This window comes from Protopterus annectens, chromosome 17.part0 (assembly GCF_019279795.1).
Source record: "Protopterus annectens isolate FY-2018-M chromosome 17.part0, PAN1.0, whole genome shotgun sequence".
Classification (NCBI taxonomy): Eukaryota; Metazoa; Chordata; order Ceratodontiformes; family Protopteridae; genus Protopterus; species Protopterus annectens.
In genome coordinates, this window is record NC_056751.1 from 734,313,205 (window position 1) to 734,331,359 (window position 18,155).

Sequence of the window (18,155 nt, forward strand, 5' to 3'; positions counted from 1 at the left end):
GGGTTGCAAACTGGCTTAAGGACAGAACCCACAGGGTTAGAGTTGCTGGCGCTATGTCAGACTCCAAGCCGGTCACAAGTGGTGTCCCACAGGGCTCGGTCCTTGGCCCCCTATTGTTCGGCATCTACTTCTCAGAAGTACAGGCCAACATGGGAGGACTTTGGCTGACAAAGTTTGCTGACGACTGCAAACTGGGAGCCATAGTGGAAAGTGCATCGGACACAGATATCCTTCAGAAGGGACTCACGGAAACAGATAGCTGGTGCCAGAGCCATGGCCTGAAGTTAAACGCCAAAAAATGTGTAGTCATACCCTTCGGGAAAAACAAGGTAACCCCAAGCTACCATATAGGTGGCAACCCACTAAGCACAGAAGAGGTTATCAGGGACCTGGGGACCCAGGTTGACAGTGGCCTTTCTTTTGACACTCACGTTGCTAAAGTGGTTAGAAAGACCTTCTACATTGCCCACCTGATCATGAAGGGATTCACATCCAGATCTAGTGAGGTCATTGTTCCCTGTACTCTTCACTTATCAGACCAATGATCGAGTACAATGCCCCATTCGGGATGTATCTCACCCGACATCTGCAGCAATTGGAGAGACCCCAAAAGTTCCTCACCAAAAGGATAAAGGGACTCCAAAATCTGTCATATGCTGCCAGATTGAAGAAACTCCAGCTCTATTCAGTCGCATACCGTCTGCTCAGAGGTGACATGTGCCTGACATACAAGGCCATGTCCAACCCGAATTAATGGACATGCTCCACCTCAAAAAATCCAAATCCACCAAAACCACTAGAGCAAGCGACTTAAACCTTAGCACGGATATAAATAGGACGTGCTGGAGGGATAGATTTATCACTCAGAGACTCCCTATGCTGTGGAATAAAATCCCGGTCCATGTGAGGCAGAGCACCTTGCTGACTCTGTTCAAGAGAAATCTTGACCTGTGGATGGGAGATCGTAGGTTTACCCCGGGAATCATCTCTGTGTCACTGCTGGACAGAGGCACACCAAACTAATGGGCACAGTATTTTTTCATATAAGGGGTGGCGTAAGCCACAAAAATTTGGGCTAGGCTTATAAATGCCTTAGGGCAGATAGCCTAGTATAAACCTATGAACCTATGAACCTATTATACTACATGGCTGTAGAGTCATGGTCATCCTGATGTCTTCAGATTATCATTATTATAATGCAAGGCTGTACAGCCATGGTTATCCTGATGTCTTCAGATTATCATTATTATAATACATCGCTGTAGAGTCATGGCCATCCTGATGTCTTCGGATTATCATTATTATAACACATGGCTGTAGATTCATGGGTATCTCGATGCCTTCAGATTTTCATTATTATAATACATGACTGTTGAGTCATGGTCATCCCGATGTCTTCAGATTATCATTATTATAATACAAAGCTGTAGAACCATGGTCATCCTGATGTCTTCGGATTATCATTATTATAACACATCGCTGTAGAGTCATGGTCATCCTGATGTCTTTGGATTATCATTATTATAATACATGGCTGTAGAGTCATGGGCATCTTGATGCCTTCGGATTATCATTATTATAATACATGGCTGTAGAGCCATGGTCATCCAGATGTCTTCGGATTATCATTATTATAACACATGGCTGTAGATTCATGGGCATCTCGATGCCTTCGGATTTTCATTATTATAATACATGACTGTTGAGTCATGGTCATCCTGATGTCTTCAGATTATCATTATTATAATACAAAGCTGTAGAGCCATGGTCATCCTGATGTCTTCGGATTATCATTATTATAATACAAGGCTGTAGAGCCATGGTCATCCTGATGTCTTTGTATTATCATTATTATAATACATGGCTGTAGAGTCATGGGCATCTCGATGCCTTCGGATTATCATTATTATAATACATGGCTATAGAGCCATGGTCATCCAGATGTCTTCGGATTATCATTATTATAATACAAGGCTGTAGAGCCATGGTCATCGTGATGTCTTCGGATTATCATTATTATAATACATGGCTGTAGAGTCATGGTCATTCTGAAATCTTTGTTTTTTACATTGCTTCTTGTAACTCTCTCATTTCTATACAGTTGAGTTCTGAAAAGATAAAAAAAGGGGTCATAATTGAAAGTACTTTTCAGTTTTTCTAGTACTAATGCATTAACTTGAGGAAAAGCACAAGGTGAATACATATAGTGGATATAAAAAGTTTACACACCCCTGTTAAAATGCCAGGTTTTTGTGATATAAAAAATGAGACCACAATAAATCATTTCAAAACTTTTCCCACCTTTAATGTGACTTATAACCTGTACAATTCAATTGAAAAACAAACAAATCTGTTAGGTGAAAAAATATAAAAAATAAAAAAAATACAATACGCTGGTTGCATAAGTGTGCACACCCTTAAACTAATACTTTGTTGTGTGTGCACACCCCTAAACTAATACTTTGTTGAAGCACCTTTTGATTTAATTACAGCATTCAGTCTTCTTGGGTACACACCTGCCATCAATTAAAGAAACTGATTAACCCCAAATAAAGTTCAACTGTCCTAGTAGGATTTTCCTGACATTTACTCAGTTGTCTGCTACAGCAAAAGCCACGGTTCACAGAGAGCTTACAAAGCATCAAAGGGATCTCACTGTTGAAAGGTATCAGTCAGAAGGGTACAAAAAATTTCCACAGCATTGGATATACCACGGAACACAGTGAAGATGATCATCAAAAAAGTGGAGAAAATATGGGACAACAGTGACATTGCAAAGAACTGGATGCCCCTCCAAAATTGATGAAAAGACAAGACAAAAACTGGTCAGGGAGGCTGCCAAGAGACCTACGGCAACACTGAAGGAGCTGCAGGAATTTCTGGCAAGTACTGGTTGTGTACTACATGACAACAATCTCTTGTATTCTCCATACGTCTGGACTACGTGGTAGGGTTGCAAGACAGAAGCCTTTTCTTACACAGAAAAACATCCAGGCCCGGATAAAATTTGCAAAACAATATATCAAGTCTCCCAAAAGTATGTGAGAAAATGTGTTATGGTCTGATGAGACCAAGGCTGAACATTTTGGCCACAATTCCAAAAGGTATGTTTGGCGCAAAAAAAACCCCTTTGGATCAACGAAAGAACAATCCACACTGTGAAACATGGTGGTAGCAGTATCATGCTTTGTGGTTGCCTTTCTTAAGCTGGAACTGGGCTTTAATCAAGATGGAGGGAATTATGAACAGTTCCAAATACCAGTCACTTTTGGCCCAAAACCTTCAGATGTCTGCTAGAAAGCTGAAAATGAAGAGGAATTTGCATCTAGAGCATTTCTCCCTAGGCCTCTGCTGAAAATTGGCTTCATTCCAAGTCGGACTTTCCCGGTTAACAAATGTTAAATAAATAAAAAAAAAAATTACCTTTCAACACGACAATGACCCCAAGCATACATCCAAATCAACAAAAGAATGACTTCACCAGAAGAAAATTAAAGTTTTGGAATGGCCCAGCCAGAGCCCAGACCTAAATAAAATAGAAAATCTGTAGGGTGACCTGAAGAGGGGTGTGCATAATAGATGCCATCACAATCTGACAGATTTGGAGCACTTTTGCAAGGAAGAGTGGGCAAATATTGCCAAGTCAAGATGTGCCATGCTGATAGACTCGCACCCAAGAAGATTGAATGCTGTAATTAAACCAAAAGGTGCTTCAACAAACTATTAGTTTAAGGGTATGCACACACAACAAAGTATTAGTTTAAGGGTGTGCATACTTATGCAACCAGCATATTGTAAGTTATTTTTATTTTTTATATTTTTTTCCCCTAACAGATTTGTTTGTTTTTCAGTTGAATTGTACAGGTTACAGGTCACATTAAGGGTGAGAACATTTTTTAAATGATTTATTCTGGTGTCATTTTTTATATCACAAAAACCTGGTATTTCAACAGGTGTGTAAAATTCTATACACACTGTATATACACAACTATAGGTAACACAAGTTACATAAATTTGGAAATAATTATTAAGTAATTCCTAAACTATAAGAGTATATACACATGCACAGAAATGAACACTAGCACTAACATTAATGTTTACAGTTGGTAAAATATCCACCTGTATCAGAAGCTTTCTCGTTCAATGAGAAAGGCTGCCTTCTCTGTATGGACAAACGCAGGTGTCCTGGAATGGCATAGAGGGCTGGGATGGAGTAAATGTTGCAGGGAAGATGTAAAGAAGGACATAGAAGAGGAAGAGGAGGAGTTTGGACATCAAAAACAAGAAAAGTAGGATGAGACAGCGGAATGAAAAAGGATGTTCTGTCAGCCTCTTCAGCAGTAATGTTGGGGCGATAAGGGGAGAGTTGCTGCTGTTGGTGTACTTAGGCCATTTATAGGCTGCTGAATACAACTGTCAGGAATGACAATCTGATCAAACATATAATCAAAGATCATGCGCAAACCAACAAACTGTAAGTAACCTATCTGTTCTCAAAATGCGTCTCCTCAGTAGTTGCTACATTAGCTGTCTTTCTCACATTTACATGTATTCGGAAAAAAGGCCCTCAATAACCATTACATGCTCCTCCCGCACTGATTATGCTCCAAGAAGTTCTACTTCACATTGGGGTCAGCACAGTTCATTACTCAGCCAGCAACAGGAAGAAAGGGATACAGAGAGTGGAATTTCAGATTGGGGCAGTTTTACTTAGATTTTTTAATTTTCAATTTTTTTTAATTATCACTTATGACATAGACAATCATACATTTATAAAAATGAAAACAAACCATATTGATATAATCCCAGTTGCAAGCATTTTACATCACAAACCATACTGACACAATTTTAGTTGTAAGCATTATATATCACTTATAATCTACCCAATCATTGTCAGTCAAGCATTACATAGCTTATTCAAATCCTACCTTCTTTTAAACCTCATTCCTCTCATGTATGCATTGTTCCCACGATTCCCATTTTTCCTATGTAAATTGCTCCAACCCTTTTCTAAAAATTCCAATTCCAGTTGTTTTATCTCACTTACTATACTCACTACATCTAGTACAGTTGGTTTAGATTTTGATTTCCATTTTCTAGTAAATGCATTTTTGGCAGCTACCATAATTAGATAAATGCTTTTTTGGCAGCCACCATAATTATATTCAGCAAGGCCTTACTACATCTAGGCAATTCCAATTCTGCATCATAGCTCAGAAAAATAATTTCCCTAGTTACAACAATTAGATCACCCAGTATCTCTGGTAGAGTGGTCTACACATATCTTTAAAGTTTGCCAACTCATGACACTCCCAGAAAATATGTTCCCAATTACCTCTTTCTTCCCCAACACATCTCCAACATTTGCTGTCTACCTGAAGATTCTCTGGAGTCTACTTGGGGTATAAAAATATCTATGTAAACATTTCCAAGCAAAAATCCTAAATATTCCAGATTTTGTTGCATATTCGGGAAACAAACATATAACCCTCCATTGTTTATTTGTGAATTGCTTATCCATCTCTCTTCCTAATCCTTTCTAACCTCCACTGACTGATTCTTATAGTTATCAAGCAATATTTTCTATATTCTACTAATTTAATTACTCCTTTTTTAACTGCAGCTTCTGTTCTAGATTCTACTAAAAACTCTACCAGTGCTGCTCTTTCATTTAGGACCCCCTATTTCTTTCTCTTTGCCTATACTCCAATATCAGTATTTGATAAGGAAGGTATCTCTAACAAGCAGTCCAAATAAATTCTTGGCATCTTCCCATTCTATTACCTTTATCTCTCTAGTTATTTGCTCCCAATACCTCGGGTCCTTTGCCAGTTTTCTCCAATACATTCCAGCCCCCTCTTGCCTGTTGATTGCATCCCTAGTTGCAGTCATCCCTATTGGCAGAATCTCCTTTTTCCATTCCCATGTTAGCTTAGTTCTTACAATACTTTCTGCTACTTTATGAATACAATATTCTGTATGATTATTGTTATTCTCCTTAAAGGTCTGCATCCAAAATCCCAGTCTCTCCTTGTTTCTTGAGCTACCCTCGCTGTTTCATCATCATCCCGTTCTACTCTGAATTATAGGTGTCTGCTTGTGCTATGTATAGGAGCCTTAACTGTGTAGCTCTGAAATATACCTTTAAGTCAGGTAATCCCAATCTGCCTTGTTCTATTGGAAGAAACAGCTTATCCCACTGGATTCTTGCAGTTTCCCTTCCCAGATAAAATCCTTCAGCTCCTTTTTTATTGCTGTCTATAACTTTTCCTCTGGTTGCTAAAAATATACCTGACCTGTGTATAAGACTAAAGGGACTAAAATCATTTTAACTGCTTGTATCTTATTATCCATATCCATATAACATAGCTGCCAATTTCTCAGTTTTTGTTTTATCTTTCATTTAGTCTCTTACCACATATCCTTAACTGCTACACCACAATCACTTTTAATCCATACTCCTACATACTTCACTTTATCATATCCCCATAAATATGGATATTGTTGAACCAATTTGTGTGTGGGTGTAGAAATTATTGCCATTGCCTTTGTTTTAGCCTCATTCATTTTGTATCCTGAAGCAATTTTAAACTGTCTTATAATGTTCCACAGCCCTGTAATGCCCTTTTCTGTTTTTTTATCAGGTATAAAATAATATCATCTGCAAACAGAACCAGCTTTTCTTGATAAGCATACCAATTATAGCCTTGAATTTCTGAGCGCCTTATTTTCTTTGCCAATGGTTCTAAATGTAATGCAAATAACAAAGGGGAAAGGGGACACACCTGCCTGGTTCCTCTGCTCAAGCAGAAATTATCAGACAGGAACCCACCCACTTTAATTTTTGTCTCCAATCCCTCATACATCCTCATAATCAACCTTATAATTTTATCAGGGAATGTAAATGCTTCCAATACCCTGCTCATAAAGTCCCAGCTGACTCTGTAAAATGCTTTCTCTGCATCATGACCCACAAAGAACGGTAGTATCTTCTCACACTCTACTTCCCTGTGGATCATCAGTGTTCTGATAATGCTACTGAATGTTTGCAAAACCACACGGATCCATACCTATCAATTTTGACATCACTTTTGGCATTCTTTTAGCCACTGTAGACATAAATACCTTATTATCATGGTTTAGTATTGAAATTGGCCTGTATAAAGCTGGATCTGATAGATCTTTACACTCTTTAGGTATTACAGCTATCAGCACTTTATTCCAGGATGTTGGTACTTGTCCTCTTAAAATACAACCTTCCAGCTCATTATCAGTTTTTTTCTCTCCTAGCTCCCAAACTTCCACAGGAATACTATCTATCCTTGGCGATTTTCCTGTAGATTGGTTATACATCAACATTTTTATCTCATCTCCTCCTTTCTTAACTGTTAGTAATCGAGTCTTAGCTACCTCTAACCTTTGCAAATGTATTTCTTCCATAAAGACATCCATTTGTACCATTTCATGATTTCCATATTACTCTGCTTTATACAGACTTTCACAGAATTTCTGAAATATATCTAATACTTCTACAGGATCTCTTATCTTCCTTATTATAGGCTTCCTAAGCTTAGTGACAGACCTTCTGCTTTCTGTTGCTTGAGTCATTGTGCTAAAAGTCTTTGTGCTCTAGAGTTGTTATCAAAAAACAGTTGTTTAATAGCAATCTTTCTAAACTCATGCATATTATTGAGGTAATTAATCTCTTATTTTCTGTTTAGCATTCTGCAGTTGTTCCTCCTCTTGTTCTGTGAGATTCCCCCTATTTTGCAATACTTTAACATTTGTCACTCATTCTAAATAACTCTTTTTACTTCTTAAACATATCTCCCTTTCTTTTACTTCTACTCGACCTGATTTTTAAACTCCACTTTAATTTTATCCCGCTCCCTATCTATATTTTCAGACGAAATGTCTACCTTCTCTAATAGCTCCTGAATAATTTCCACTACCCATTCCTTAAATTCTTTTCAACAGATAGGTAGGAAAGTGCCAGTGTCACTTTTATTTCATTAGGCTATCTTATTTTAGTTATTATTGGCACATGATCTGTATTGTTTTTTTTTTGGGTGTGTAGCAAGATCTTCAATTAAATGCACATGTTTCTGTGAAATGTAAATTCTGTCTAGCCTAGCCCAGTTTTTGTATCGTCGGGAATAATATGTAAATTCACTTCAAACCCCTAGTACTGAATTCACAAGTTTCATACCAAATATTTTCATAATTTTCTTTAAAAATCTACCCTCCTTCATTATACCCCCTCTGTTATAGCAGTTTTAGGTGGAATATAAGTACATGCCAGTATAATCCTCTCCAGAATATAAGTACATGCCAGTATAATCCTCTCCATTACCAGTAGCCCCTTAGTGCTACCATTATTATTTTTCTATCTTATTCTATCACTATTGGAGCTCCACTTGCAATTAATATAAGTACTCCTGCTTTCCTTTGTCCCAGGTATTCCAATGAATAATCATCCTAAAAACCTTTATCAAATTCACACATTCAGTTCTTTTCAAATATGTTTCATGTAGCATAGCTATTTGCACTGTACATTTTTTAATATAGTTCACTACTCTTTCTTTTTGTATTTATCTGTGAGACCATTGACATTTAAAGACATTACAAAAAGCATTATTGTATTAAAATTTATTAGTTCCACCTTTTTATGTATAACAACTTTTTGTTAAATGTCTAGCTCTAGATTTTGTGTTATATGCATACCCTGTTTGGCAGGTTGATCTTTTATACAGTTTGTTCTTGTCATATCCATTTAAGGCTATGTCACATCTTACAAAACTTTTTGTTTTATTGAAAGCACTCAAAAAAGACCCCTAATACCCCCAAAACCTATTACCTTATTAATAACACACAGAATTATGTACATCTTCAAATACTGAAGTTTTACTCTCCTAGTAGGAACAAATGGTGCAAACTGACAGCCACACTCAAAGACTTGAGTTAACCTAAAAGAAATGTTATTCATGCTAAGATGCATGGTGCAGCCTGTGCTTTTACTAAGTGCTGTCTGGTTTTGTATAATAGCTCTCACAAGTGGGTAAACACTTGAATTTTTACAGAGAACATTATCTCATAGTCATTTCTATTTATCAGATTATCTCCTAGAGACACAAGAACCAGATACAAAATTGCTACTAAGCATACATTTATTTGCTAGAGAAAAGTCTTACAACGTTCAATATTCTTTTTCACTTACTTGCTTTATCTTAAAAATTGTTACTAGATCAAGCTAAGGGCCTTAATCCGGTCATTCCCCTATGCCAGAACAAGAAAAATGCACACAAATTTTTATTTTGTCATGCTCTTTTAACCACACTTTTTTTTTTTACATTGCAGTGCCTACATTTGTTAAAACTGAATAGGGAGAAACAGAGAAGGAAAAAAGAAAAAAATAGGAAGGAAAAAGAAAAAAAACAGGAGCACCTGTTTACATTAGTATTCCCATTACACTTTGCTTTATAGGATGCAAAGAAAATAATACACTATAAAAATAGTACCATTACGAAAAAAAATAGTTTTACTTACAGATAACTTTCTCCCTTTTCTTCTCCTAAGTATTTTTATGAACATTAATGACATAAAGCTTTAGAGTCCCCTACAAATTTAATAAAGTCCAATGTTTCCATTTCACAAACATAAGTGTTGCTTTGTAATCCCACATTTGTCAGTTTTCAAGTTTCCAAGTTACTGGTTTTATTCCTCTTCAATCCTGTCTCTGCTTCATTTCCAACGTACTCTCAATTCTTCAGTTCAACTCTTGTGCTTTCTTTCTCTCCAGCATTTTCTGTTGAAACATTAGAACAGCTTTCACTGGTGCAGTCTCTCTGTGGTCTTTATCACGAGAACAAGAAGAAGCAGAACCTCCTTCTGTTTCACAGCTCATTTTTTATTAGACAAACTTTTGTATAGCCTCCTTAGCATGTACTTCATCAAAGAAAAATGATTTTGTCCCTCCAGGGAAGAATATTTTGAAGATAGCTGGGTACAGCAGTTTGAATTCCATGCCTGCTTCTCAAAATTCCCTCAATAGTGGTATAAATTTACTCTTCTGCCTGGTGTACAATGAGTAATTATTCCCCACAAACACTCTGCTGTCTCCCACTTTTAGTACGTTGTCCTTATGCCACAGTTTTGTCAGAATCAACTCCTTCTGCTGGTAGAATTGCATCTTTACTATTAATGCTTTAGGTTGCTTTCTAATAGCCAGGTTTGGAGCATACACATGATGTGCCCTTTCAATTAACAACCCCTGCTGTGAAATACCAGTCCAGTTGCTTATTTGTGCTTTCATAAAATTAATACAATCTGTTCCTTCCAGCTTCTCTGGTACAGCAGAAAATCTCAGGTTTTCCCTACATGCTCTGTCCTCTAATTCTATTATTTTTTGAAACATCTCTTCTTGTGCAGTCTCGTATTCAACCAGTCTTTCTTCATTTCGACCTCTGATTTTTGCAGTTTTATCACCTCATCTGAATATATGTTTAAAGCTTCTTCCACTTTTTCCAACCTTTTATTTGATTTGATATACTCCATCAGTGTTTTCTTTATTTAATCAGGTCTGTGTGCAGTTGTCTTATACTTTTCCTCTAGGTTATTGGAAGTCATGTTTGGAGCTTGCATTGCTTTTTGCTGAACTGCAGTACTTTTCATAGTCAGTGTTTTTTCCCTCACCTTTTGAATCTGATTTTCCTTCAGGTCCTCTGTATTTCTTTTTTTTTCTGGCATCTAGGCAGTGCACCTACTAGCCAGTTACTGAAACTTACCCAGACGTATAAATCCACTGGCTTTCTCTGCTAATTTTCTGTTTTCATACTGGGAGGGCTAGAATTAAGGTGTTACTCAGTGTGCTGCCATCTTGGAAGTCTTGTTTAATTTTCAATTTTAAGGTTAGTTGCATGTTGTTAGTTAAGTCAGTCTTCAATCCCACATGTATTTTGCATTCCTTTCATGGGAAAACAAATGTGAAGCTTGCTCTGCTTCACTGTATCAAAGCAGATGACATGCAGCACAGAGTCCATAACTGTTAATTGTCTCTGGTTTTCACCAATGTCACTGAATTTTACCTTTCATTTGTCCATGATGTTTTTTGCAGAACACCCCTGATTTTGCCTCGTCTTTTTACCCTAGCCATCTCTTGTAAAACTTTTGAGTTTTAGTAAAACAATGAGTATTACAGTGAACACTAATGTTAGAGTTTCATAGTTTTTACTTCATTTTGCCCAGAAAATGCTTGCAAATACAAAACCTCTTCCATTAATAGATGGACATACTGCACTTAGCCTATGTACAGCATTAACATGATACTTACTTGCTTAAAAAAGAAACATAGGAAACAGTACAGCTAGTCCATGAAGTACAGGAAAGGAAAACAAAACATCCTTAGCCACTAAGATCAGCATATGGGATTACTGAGCGACAGAAGCAAGTAAATGGTGGTCATAGAGTTAAAAGGGAAGACTGTAACAGCCATGTTTTTATTGTATTAAATGATCAGTGAAGAAGACCATTTTATTGTTGTAAAATCCAAAAAAACAAACCACACCAGCTGCTAAGATTAACAGTATGGATGCATAACAACTGAATATAAATGTAATAAAAACAAAAAAGTACGCGTACTGAAACATGGCTAGGGTATAACTGTAATTCTTTAATAAATTGTGAGCTCTTTCACAGGTAACTTCCACCCACTTCTTCAGACCAAACTCAATTACTTCATTCACACAAACTTATAAAATATGTAATCAATGCTAACCAATAAAAACAATGCCTGTGTCTAATACATATTACAAAGTATCCATTTACCAAACGAGACATCCTTAAAGGAACAGCCTCCTAAAGGGAACACTTTTCTTGGCTATACATAAAATGACTGTAAACGAAGCACGATCTACACTTCTAAAATCAATTTCATCCTAAGCAACACTAAAAAATCATCAGTTAGCATATAAATCATCTTCATCAAAACATCTTGAAAATTAAAAATTAAAACAAGTGCTGTTTGTATCCTTTAATACCTGTTATTCAAGGCATCCCTAAAATCCACAAGAATCCTAAAATACCACCACTTATACCTATAGTTGTGGGAGTGGGCCAGTTAACCAAACCATTTTCGATTTCTGTAGAGAAACATTTGTGTGTTGTGGTGAATAAGACTTTATATATTTTAAGGGATACCCAACACTTTTTACATGATTTATATAAGTTTACATCGCAACAATATGATTTACAACAGATACATCTAGTTACATCCTGGCCGTGTTTCAGTACATGTACGTTTTTGTTTTTATTACATTTTATTGTTGTGTTTATTGCATTTATATATTGTATTTATTTTATGTATTTTGTATTTAATTTATTTATGTATTTATATTATTTTATGTTTTTTTTTTCAAAATTAAACCTAACAGCCCAGCAGCGGTCCGTGGCGTCTCTGCAGTAGTGTGCATGCCTTTCCCCTTAACACCTAGCTGTGCCTTCCACCGTGCCTTCCAAAAGCCCTGAAAGTATCTCTCAGAACATTTACCTGAACAGAGCACCACTCCATTAATGGAACCGTGTGCAGTGTAAAGAGCAAAGTTAAAGGAACTGCAAGAAGTTCCCATTAATACCTAGCAGCTACATCTCTGAACTGTACAGATTCTCATAGAATGTCCAGATTTTTGCTTCATAGTTTTGGTCTGTTTCTCATAAAATTGTGATTTTCTGGCAAATCATTGAGGAATGGAGTCAGAAAATAATGACAGATATTTGAGTTGCAGATTTCATACCTTCAGAAATTGTATATCAATGCAAAACCTGTTATTCTGCCAACTTTCTTAGTCTGTAATAGCAATATTTAAAAAGTGTCCCTCTTTTTTAGCCTTTGTCATCCCATTACTTCTGGCTTTGTCCAGACTTCTTACTCTAGGAGGTTGAAAGGTATGCCAGCCATAACTTCCAACATCCCTGAAGTTATCTCTCAAGACTTTTACCTGAACAAAGAACTGCTCCATTACCAGAACCCTGTACAGTGTAAATCCCAAAGTTAAAGGAACTGTAAGAAGTTCCCATTAACACCTAGCTGTGCCTTCCACCATGCCATCTAACAGCCTGAAGTTATCTCGCAAGACTTTTACCATTATCAGAACCCTATACAGTGTAAAGAGCAAAGTTAAAGGAACAGCAAGAAATGTAGGTTTTTGCTTCAGAAACAAATCCACAGTAGACGTTAACCTTTCTGTAACAGAATACAAAAGCGTGCACACTGCTGGACTCACTTTCCTGTCCCTCTCCCGCTCCCATTGAGTACTATTTTAAATTTATCTAAAAAGTTACACATACTAAAGCCAAACCTACCCAAAGACTGACTCTGTCAGCTACTAGCATACTGCAGACTCACATTTCAGCGCATTTAGTGAGAAACCACGATTTGAACTTAATGTGGCTCTAATGTACTAACCTGGCTTAGTTGCATTAACTAATTGTTTTTCTTGCACTCGTTGGCTTGTGGCTCAAACAAAAGCAATTACACTCTATCCAGTTGCATAGCTCACACACCTGTCAATGTTTCACTGCCCCTCCTCCCAGAAAAGGCTGAACGGAGATTGGATATTCCCCTCAAGTAAATGGCGCCATTTTTTTTTTTTCAAAATTAAACCTCACAGCCCAGCAGTGGTCTATGGTGTCTCTGCAGTAGTGTGCATGCCTTGTAAGTAATCTACTCATGAAAGTTACTGTTTTATAGTTTAAAGCTGTGATTACTTTTGTATTACTCTGCGATGTCAAATTAACGAACACCAACCTAAGCAATCTAATACAGTAGGAGTTCTCTGCTCTCGTTAAACCTTAAGTATCAGTACGAAGTAAATGGATGGGTAAATCACATAAAATGAAGCGTGGAAGATATTTGCATTAATCTTGTTAACAGGAGTTGTTGTCTTTTAGATTCATAGATTCACAGATTAATACTAGGCTAACTGCTCTTCATGGGCCATTTTAAGCCTAGCCAATTACCCTATGTGAGAATCAAACCCTGCCCCTTGTGTTTGTAAGGCAAACATCTTAACCATTACACCAACCTGCCTTGTTTTCTGTGTTTTACTGGATCGGCGACTGCATAGAACTGTTGTGTATGATTTCACAAGGTCTCAGCTTAGTGGTAGCCATTTTCTCTGACTGTGGCTTCAGCTAACCATTTTGAAACTAATAGGAGACATTTAGTAGAAGACTGTAATGTTACTGTAGTAGGAAACTGTACTTCATATTTTAATATTTTGCATTTTACAACTGACACATAGCTAGAAACTGTTTACAGATTAGCAATGAAATAAGAACTGCTGTAATTACTCACAATGTATAAGAATTGTTTATGTATTTCACAGAGCTGCAGTTGATCCTAGTTTAATGTTATAAATTTCCCACAGCTGAAGTTGATCTTATGGCAACTATCCTCAACACTAAAGATGGTTGCTAGCCTATACTATTAATTTCTGTTTGTGCACATACTGATAACTTCATTACAGCTGCTAACATGTATCTGTCCTTTCCTAACGTCTGCCATCTTTCAGTCTTCTCGCTTCCTCTTATATTACTCTCCCTTCATACCATAACTTTTCTCTCTCTTTATTTACATTCCCCTTAACACCTAGCCATGCCTTCCAAAAGCCCTGAAGTTATCTCTCAAGATTTTTACCTGAACAGAGCACTGCTCCATTACTGGAACCCTGTACAGTGTAAATCCCAAAGTTAAAGGAACTGTAAGAAGTTCCCATTAACACCTGGTCGTGCCTTCCAAAAGCCCTGAAGTTATCTCTCAAGACTTTTACCTGAACAGAGCACTGCTCCATTACCAGAACCCTGTACAGTGTAAAGCCCAACGTTAAAGGAACTGTAAGATGTTCCCATTAACACCTAGCTGTGCCTTCCCCTGTGCCTTCTAACAGCCCTGAAGTTTTCTCGCAAGACTTTTACCTGAACAGAGCACTGCTCCATTATCAGAACCCTGTACAGTGTAAAGCCCAAAGTTAAAAGAACTGTAAGAAGTTCCCATTAACACCTAGCTGTGCCTTCCACTGTGCCTTCCAAAAGCCCTGAAGTTATCTTGCAAAACATTTACCTGAACAGAGCACCGCTCCATTACCAGAACCCTGTACAGTGTAAAGCCCACAGTTAAAGGAACTGTAAGAAGTTCCCATTAACACCTAGCTGTGCCTTCCACTGTGCCTTCTAACAGCCCTAAAGTTATCTCACACGACTTTTACCTGAACAGAGCACTGCTCCATTATCAGAACCCTGTACAGTGTAAATCCCAAAGTTAAAAGAACTGTAAGAAGTTCCCATTAACACCTAGCTGTGCCTTCCATTGTGCCTTCTAACAGCCCTAAAGTTATCTCACAAGACTTTTACCTGAACAGAGCAATGCTCCATTATTAGAACCCTGTACAGTGTAAATCCCAAAGTTAAAGGAACTGCAAGAAGTTCCCCTTAACACCTAGCTGTGCCTTCTAACAGCCCTGAAGTTATCTTGCAAGACTTTTACCTGACCAGAGCACTGCTCCGTTATCAGAACCCTGTACAGTGTAAAGAGCAAAGTTAAAGGAACAGCAAGAAATGTAGGTTTCTGCTTCAGAAACAAATCCACAGTAGACGTTAACCTTTCTGTAACAGAATATAAAGGAGTGCACATGCCATTGGATATATTCTCCCTTTTGTGACCCACTCCAAATGTTCCTTTGTAATATATCCTCATCGGTTTCTTGACCATCCCCTATATACTTGGTGAAAAGTACAAGTACTCACCCCCATTTGTCTGCTCTGAGCTATTTCCTTAACATCTACCTTATCCATCATATTCTTTCTCTCTCTCTCTCTCTCTCTCTCTCTCTCTCTCTCTCTCTCACACAAATCTACCTTCTTTAGTTAATTTCTTTGCTCTTGGTCCTCCCTCCAGCTCTGCTCTTTTAACAACTGCATTCCAGTCCTCCATTTAAATTCCCAGTCTCTCTTGAAATCTTACCATCACAGCAAAGATTCCTTTTGTCTCATTACACAATGCTTGGGATGGTATATAAACTGACACAATTATGTTAATGTTTTCTGTCCTACCCATAATTCCTGCACATCTGCCTTTCTTAACCTCCAATGTAGCCTTTACTTTAAATAGACATGTCTTTCTTAGTAATATTATAACTTCTCTTTGCCTTCTATTCCCCCAGGCAGGACAAGCGTATACACTATAGCCTTTTCATCTTAATCTTTTACATTCCTCCTAAGTAGGTTACTCTCTTGCAATGTCGGTAATGAGGCATTTGTTCTTATCATATGCATCATTAACCTCTCACTCTTTGTCTTTGTCCTAAACCTGTTAACATTCCAGGATTTAAGATCTAGTCTCAGAGTCTGGGACATTTTCATAATTTAATGATACTCCCTTCTTACTTTACCTGGGTGTGATCCTCTGCCTTTGTACCCATATCCTCCTTTTTATCAGTTCCTCGTTCCTCCTCTCTGTTTTCCTCAGCATCTTATGTTAATTATCATATTCCATTCCTCTCAACTCTCCTCTTCAATAACTGCTTTATATGTACTTCCTTCTCTGTTGCTCATCTTGCTGTAGATGTTAGTTGTGGTATAAAGTACAACTGAAGTACTAAAGCCACATCTAAAGCCATGCTGATTGTAAATAAGTACACCATATTTATTAACATGTTTGAGTAACTTCTGATGAATTATTTAAAAAAAATTGTTAGGCAGCAGAGGTTTGATGATGCCCTTTAATCTTGGGGTCTGTTTAGGTTGTAAAGTTTCAGTAGGGGTAATGTGTGTGCAAATTTGAATTGAATGGAAAGGAAGTCTGAGGAAAGAGAAAGGTTACGCACCTCAGAGGTCTAGCTAGAAGAGAAGCTGCCATTTTTAGGAAAGCAGGATTAAAACTAGTACATCTGGAAGAGGTTCTTTCTTCTAGCTTAAGAAGTATGATAACTGATTTATGGGGGATAGAACAGAATGCTGGTATTATATACTGTGAAAGTATTGTGGTTAGGAGTTTAAGAGGCCTGAATATTAGTTACATGTGGGCCTGGCAGTGTGAGATTTTGAAAGAAGTCAGCCTTTGAATTATTTGTGAGATACATAGCTTGTAAGGAAGACTGATGCATTTGGAGCATCAATTATGGTACCTGTTACATCCCTTATAGTTCTCCAGAGCTGAAGTTTACTCTGACCCCCCCCTTAAAAACATATACCTATTTGCCCAAGGTTTCATTATGAAGGTGTTTCTTGCATTAAGCCAAGCATTATCTCCTTCTCTTAGGTAGGGATCTTAATTCTGAAGTTATCTAGAAACACTTTTGATCCTTTATTTTTCTTTTTACAAATAGAAAGAGTAGGTCCTGTGTATTAGAAAGAACAATTTCAATGCAGAAGTAGGCAATATGAAAGCAACTATCACTATAGCTTACATTACAGTTACTTTAGTCTTTGCAAGAGATCGGTTTTGGTTTCATGTTTTTAGGGACACGGTAAACAAGAATGTAGGGAATAGAAGAACGAGTTTTGGCCTTGAAGGACAAGACTGAAAGACCCGGGTAGTGATCACTCAAGTTATTAGGCTGAATGGAGAGGCTGTTATATTTAAGGGAACTGTAGTCAAGCATTAGGTCAAGGGTAGAGTCGTGTCTCTTCTGTGGTATTTGACCTAGACAACTTGTTTACCAGTTGGGCGAGGCCTACGTATTTAAGCATGCTGCTTAACTGGAGTTCAGCTGGTCCCAAAGCTTTAATGTTGAAGTCACCCAGAAGTATGGTATTTCTAGGGTGCATGTTAGACCACATTTGTTTAATATTATTTTCAAACCATGGCAGTTTGGAGGGTGGGGGATGTATATAGTTACTGTGTTTAATGTAATTTCCTATTGAAATGTGACAAGTAATCAATTAGGGGAGTTCTCAGTAAAAAGTTGGATTTTGTAAATTTTTGTGATGATATCGACTTATTTATTTACTTTGTTATTACAGGAGGGAGCCTCCACTAATACATTTTGGTCTATTGTACTCTTGAACCTAAAGAGCAAAAAAAAAATAAAAGTAAGAAACCTGCAGGTCACAGAGAGGGACTGCACAAAAAAAGAAAGGAACGCTTTAGTTAGGCACACTAG

The 18,155-nt window shown here is 37.4% G+C and overlaps 1 protein-coding gene across 1 annotated transcript in view; it reads right to left on the minus strand.

Annotated features, from left to right (window-relative positions):
- Positions 1-1,043: 1,043 nt before the first annotated feature.
- LOC122791275 overlaps positions 1,044-18,155 on the minus strand; it is an 802,728-nt gene continuing 785,616 nt past the window's right edge. Inside the window, exon 10 of the mRNA XM_044058947.1 lies at positions 1,044-2,108. Coding sequence (XP_043914882.1) covers positions 2,065-2,108 — 44 coding nt within the window. The 3' untranslated portion in view covers positions 1,044-2,064. The remainder of the gene's footprint in view (positions 2,109-18,155) is intronic.